Source organism: Tupaia chinensis, unplaced genomic scaffold (assembly GCF_000334495.1).
Source record: "Tupaia chinensis unplaced genomic scaffold, TupChi_1.0 Scaffold000355_1, whole genome shotgun sequence".
Taxonomy (NCBI): Eukaryota; Metazoa; Chordata; class Mammalia; order Scandentia; family Tupaiidae; genus Tupaia; species Tupaia belangeri.
Genome location: NW_006159850.1, coordinates 4,157,975 through 4,164,233, shown reverse-complemented (window position 1 = coordinate 4,164,233; position 6,259 = coordinate 4,157,975). Strand labels below are relative to the sequence as shown.

The following is a 6,259-nucleotide window of genomic DNA, read 5'->3' as shown; positions in this document are numbered from 1 at the left end:
AACAGAGCCCTGGCAAGCAAGTCGGAGCATCTGCTCACACGAGAAACGTCCCTGCTCGTCCCAGCACTGCCGCCAGCGTGGGTGTGGACACGGCTTCGGCTGGGAGGGCGCGGGGGGGGGGCGGGGGGGGGGGGGGCGCGCCCAGCCACCCAGCTTTGCAGGATGTAGACAGGGAGCTGGGGAGTAGCTGGGAGGCTGTCGTGGACTCCAGGTCGGAGGCCACAGTGGCATCTGCAGGAGAAGGAGCGCTGAGAGCAGCCTTCTACGACGTAGGGCCCCTGGGAGGGCCGATTACGAACATATCTCTGGTCCTGATTCAGGGGGCCTGGGGGCCTGAGGCTCTGCATTTCTAAGAAGCTGCTGAGGTGCTCATGTGGCTGGCCAGGGAGAACGCTCCGAGCCACCAAGCTCTGATCAAAGGTTGCCCCCAGTCTGGGCTCCAGCAGGAGCAGAGTCGGGGAAGAAGGGCGAACCCCTGAACGGTGGCCTCAGGCCACCTGCCTCGGAGGAGGTGTAGTGGGGGCGGAGACCGTGGCTCCCAAAGGAAGCAGGGCCCTCAGAAGCCGGGGACATAAAGCTGCCCTGAAATAAAAATGCAGTCTGGGCATTCTAGTGTTAAGGGAGCCACATCCCACGTGGCCAACCGCAGTTCAAATCCTAACCCTGCAGCTTGACAAATCCCCCCCCATCCTGCCTGCCATCTGGGGGAGTCGCCGCCATCACCTCTGCAAATGTTTGCTTAGCTGGCCTCTGTCAGCCTGCACCGTAACACCAAGGAAGCACCTGGCTGTCACCACAGGAGCCAGGCCCAGCCCCTTGTCCAAATTCGGTAATCTTAGTTTACTAACTTAACCCTGAGCGTTCGCCATCTCTGGGTGAAAGGTCATTGTTCAATCCGTGTTTCTCCGATTCTAAGATTCGCGCTCTTTCTCGGTTTAACGCCTCTGAAATCAGACTGCTCCCCGCTTGCGGTGTCTTAGGAAAGCCCCGCCCATTCATTGCTGAGTGTTCTCTCCCCGCTCAGTGGTGCGCAGTAATGGCGTCCCCACCAACTCTGGCATCCCAGTCGATGACGTAGTACCCATGTGTGGCTTGGGTTGGCGGAGCCAGCTGGGCCGGGTTTCCGACTGTTACCAAGCCAGACAGCGCACCCCTGGTGGCCACTCTTGGCCTCTGTGCCTTCGCCACGTGCTGACGGGACACCAGATGGCTGTTCCGATGCAGGGGTGAAAACGGGCACCTGTCAGCAGGATGCAGCCAGTAAATGCGTTTCGTTTGAACAGCGTATGTGACAAACAGATTTGTTAATGTCAAAAAACTGGGAGTTTGCATTAGAAGATACAGGGTTGGGGCCAGCAGGTGGTGTGGTGGATAAGGCACTGGATTCCCGCATGGCCAAGCATGGTTCAAGTCCTGGACCTGGTGGCTTGCTTTCTCACTTTCCCTTTCTCTCTCTCTCTCTCTTGCTCTCTCTCGTCAAATAAAGAAAAAAATAACAATAACAAATGGAAATAAATAAATAAATAATTGTTTAGAAAAAGAAAAAAGAAGAAGAAGGTACAGGGTTTCCAGTTTTCTTGGGAAGCCTGAAGGCCTGGCGACAGAGGGTGTCGCCCGGCCTGGCATTTCGCAGTGCTCTGGGTTCGTGAGGACTCTGGACTGAGAGGCCGTCACTCTTAGCATTGCTCTTCCGGCCCATTTCACTGTGTCACCAAGTGGCCCAAGCCTGGGACACGGCCCGTCCTGTGCGAATGGCTGGTCTCTCAGGGCTTCTGTCGGTGGCTGGGTGGGCCCCGGGGGCAGGTGTTTTCTCCTCTTCATGATTTTCTTCTGGTTTCCCAAAGAACAGAATTCTCCATCACTCCTTTTTTTTTTTTAATTGTCAGAGGGCACATGTGCGAGAGAGAGAGAGAGAGAGAACCCCAATACTGCAGCCCCTCCCCCCAGATCTCCTTCCCCCAGGGTTTGGGGCACCCCAGTACGGTGTGGTCACACTGCAGCCCCTTTCCCCAGCTCTCCTTCCCCCAGGGTTTGGGGCACCCCAGTACAGTGTGGTCACACTGTAGCCCCTCCCCCCAGCTCTCCTTCCCCCAGGGTTTGGGGCACACAAACACATGCCAGTGAGTTTTCTCAAGCTGCCAGGGCCGGAGTCACATTGTGGTCAGCCACGTGGGGGCCAGTTCCCAACGCAGTCATTAACTGCTCCACCCAGTCCCTTCTAAGGTCCCGTGTGACTGAGACACCTGTCCCCACCCCCAGCTCGGTCTCAGACAGAGCTTGACTAGCAGGGCCTGGCCGCCCTCTGCCGCTCCCCTCCCCTCCCCTCCCAAGCTGCTAGCTAACTTTCCTTAACAAGTTTACTGAAATGTGATTCACACACAGTGATTCATTCATTTAAAGTACACGGCTTCATGGGTTAGTAGGTTCGCAGCGAAGTATAACATTTTAACACCTCAGAGAGAAACCCCGGCCTTGCAGTCACACCCACCGCCCTCCAGCACCGCAGCCCTACCTGGCAGTCTGTAACCACCCGTCCCTGTAGGCGCGCCTGCTCTGGGCACCTCTCACGGACGATGCTGCGCACACGTGGCCGCACACGTGGCCTCTGTGTCTGCGTCTGGGCCGCACCGTGCCTCCAGGGTCCTTGTGCTGTGGCTCCCACAGGCCCCTCCATGCCAACGGCTGCCATGGTCTTAGGAATGTGGGGAGCCCACATTCAGCCCATCCCTTTGTCCTTCGGTAGACACCGGGGCTGCCCGGTTTCTTTCTTTCTATTTCTTTCTTTCTTTTTCTTTCTTTCTTCCTTTCTATCTTTCTTTTAAAGGGAAAATTTTGGAGGAGAGCAGATATGTGCAGGTAGAGAGAATATTCACGGGAAAACCCATGTGGCCATGACCTAGTTTGAACCACGACCCACTCACAGCTAACCCTGTTTCGTTGACAGTGTTCAACTCAGGAAGGACCCTGAAACCAAAAACGTCCACTTCCCACGATCGATATCGATGGTCAGATTCTGGGAACTCTTTTCATGGGACCCCAAGGCTTTCTCTCTAAACAATGAGAAGGATTTAAATGCCAAAGTACCTACGGGGCAAACAGTAATTCACACTAAGGTGTGGACGTCTGATAGGAGAGGGCCCTTCGGAAGGGCAGGGTTTGTGGGGGAGGGCTCAGACGTGGACGCGAGGACCCCTGCTCTCCTAGCTCCAGGAGTCGCACCCCAGCCCAGATCCATGGTGTCTGGAGTGCATATCCAAGACCACCCGTTCCGCATTTTGCTCCAGCCTGGCCGTGGCGGCCATTCCGGAGGGGCTGCCCATTGTTGTCACGGTGACGCTGGTGCTGGGAGTGCTGCGGATGGCCAGGAAGCGCGTCATCGTGAAGAAGTTACCCATTGTGGAGACCTTGGGTGAGCGGCCCCAGCGGGCGGACCTCACGGCGGGGCTGAGGGGGTGTGGGTGGCATGGCCATGCAAGCGGGGGTCTCACCGCCCCCAGGAAGAGGGCGACCCCCCTTCCCTGTACGGCCTGCTGTTGTCCCAGGCTGCTGTAATGTCATCTGTTCGGACAAGACGGGGACTCTGACTGCCAATGAGATGACGGTGACTCAGCTTGTGACGTCTGACGGGCTCCACGCCGAGGTAAGTCCTCAGCCTGCAGACCCCGCCTGCCAGAGACGCACCTGGCACCTTCTGGAACACAGCCGGGAGGAAGGACGTTAAGGCCACTGCAGCGTCCTTGCTACGGGCGGCACCGAGGACCAGGACCAGTCTGCGGTGGCGCCTTCGCCTTTTCACGTTATTAACACGGCACAGTTACACGCGGGGCAGTTACACGCGGGACAGTTACACGCGGGACAGTTACACACGGCACGGTTACACGCGGAGCAGTTACACGCGGGGCAGTTACACGCGGGGCAGTTACACACGGCACAGTTACACGCGGGACAGTTACACGCGGCACAGGTACACGCGGGGCAGTTACACGCGGGACAGTTACACGCGGGACGGTTACACGCGGCGCAGTTACACGCGGGACAGTTACAGGCAGGACAGTTACACGCGGCACAGTTACACGCGGGACAGTTACACGTGGCACGGTTACACGTGGCACGGTTACACGCGGGACAGTTACACGTGGCACGGTTACACGCGGCACAGTTACACGCGGCACAGTTACACGCGGGGCAGTTACACACGGGACAGTTACACGCGGCGCAGTTACACGCGGCGCAGTTACACGCGGGACAGTTACACGCGGCGCAGTTACATGTGGGGCAGTTACACACGGCACAGTTACACGCGGGACAGTTACACGCGGGACAGTTACCCGTCACTGCCCGTGATAAACTGGCCCTTCGTGTGTCTCTTTCTCACGTTTGTCAGAGTTTTTGTTGTTGTTTTTGTTTTATTTATTTTGCCATAGGGCACATGCACTTGCCGGAGAGAGACAGAGACAGTGCCAGGGAAAGTGAGAAATCAGCCCCTGGGGGTGGCCATGCTGCAGCCCTCTCCCCTCCATTCTCTCAGGGTTTGGGGTTCACACAGGTGCCTGGTGTGAGTCTCTCTCTTTTCCTTTTAGAGGGATTTTTGCTATAGGGTGTGTGTGCTTGCCTAAGAGACAGGGACAGACAGACGGAAAGCAAGAAATCGCCCCCTGGGGGGATGGCCATGCCACAGTCCCTTCTCCATTCTCCTTTTGGGATTTTGGACATGCACAAACATGTGGTTAGTGTGAGTTTTAAGCCTCTGGGTCCAAGACTTGAACCACAGTTGAATGTGTGGGAGTCCAGCAACGCAACCATTACGCCATCTGCTGGTCCCAGCGCCTGGTGTGAGTCTCAAGACACTGGGTCTGGGACTTGAACCATGGTCAGCCATGCAGGAGTCCAGTGCCTTAACCACTACGCTACCTGCTGCCCCGTGTCACAGTTTAAACGCCCTCAGTGTGAGACTTTACATTGTGATTTGTTCTCCCCACCAACTTCCCAGAGCAACGGGACAGCAAGTTATCGCCCACGGGCAAATTCTTATTTTGAAAATCAAGTTTCAGGCCAGTCCCACGGCCTGGTGGTTAAGAGCACAGGATCCCACATAGCCAACCATGCAGTTCGGATCCCAGCCCCAGCTGCCTGGAAAACACAGGTTGTGTGTGCCCCAAATCCTGGCAGGATGGGGAAGTGGGGGGAGGGGCCTGGTGTGACCACGCCCCAGTGGGGTGCTTTCACCCTCTCTCGCTCTCTCTCCTTCACTCCTTCCCTTCTCTCTCTGTTTGTCTCTCTGGTGAGCATAATCACTCTCTGACAAATTTAAAAAGGAAAATGAGATTAAAAAACTGAAATTCTAAAAGAAAAGCAAGCTCCCTAAGCACGCAGCCACTGACGCGCCACCGCCGAGCTACGCATGGCACGCCCGAGTCCTCGCGGCCGGGTGGGACTACCACGGCAGAGGGAGTTGCCATCGGTTCTGTGAGAAACCCTTTGCCCCACAGCCCCGAGCATCGGTCCCCGTGCCGTTCACAAGCCTCTGTGACCGTGACCATCCGGACTGCGGAGAGCCCACTCAGGGGACATCCCATAGCACAGCACCGTCGGTCGGCAGGGCGTCTGGGGAAACGTGGCTGTGCAGGGCTCAGCTTTACGCATAGGGCCTGTCCATGTGCAGGGTTACATCCTGGGATGGATCCCGGGGCAGAGGCTGTGGGCCTTCAGGGCACAGGGCGGGGGGTAGGGAGGGGACGTTTTGACTCAGTGACTTTCTCCCGCCTTGTCCTGCAGGTCAGTGGTGTTGGGTATAATGGCTCAGGGACTGTGTGTCTTTTGCCATCCAAGGAAGTAATTAAGGGGTTCTCCTGCATCTCGGTGGGGAAATTAGTGGAGGTAAGTGTCACCACTATGTGGAACGTGGGAATTTGCATTTAAAATGGGCTTCTGAGGATTCCCTCTGAAAAGCAGAAGACAGCCACTAGTTCTTGGTGCCGACTGGACCACCCAGGGTCAGGCTCCTCGGAACACTGGGAAAGTGGCCAGGAGTGGAACACCGGAGAGAGGCCCACAGACAGGATTTGGGGCACACACACATGCACATGGCATATTTTCAAGTCCCTGGGGCGGGACTTGAACTGTGGTCGGCCGTGTGCAGTCTGGCCCCTTAGGCCCCGTGCTCCAGGGCCGGCCCTTCTATTTTTTATTTTCTAAATGTTTATTTATCTTTTTTTTTTTTTTTTTTTTTATAGAGAGTTTTTTGTCATAGGGGCCGTGC

The 6,259-nt window shown here is 56.5% G+C and overlaps 1 protein-coding gene across 1 annotated transcript in view; it reads left to right on the top strand.

Moving 5' to 3' along the window:
- LOC102480842 (calcium-transporting ATPase type 2C member 2) overlaps window positions 1–6,259 on the top strand; it is a 57,270-nt gene that overhangs the window by 42,519 nt on the left and 8,492 nt on the right. Inside the window, exons 12-14 of the mRNA XM_014589372.2 lie at window positions 3,285–3,409; window positions 3,543–3,640; window positions 5,776–5,877. Of these exons, the coding sequence (XP_014444858.1) occupies window positions 3,285–3,409; window positions 3,543–3,640; window positions 5,776–5,877 (325 nt within the window). The remainder of the gene's footprint in view (window positions 1–3,284; window positions 3,410–3,542; window positions 3,641–5,775; window positions 5,878–6,259) is intronic.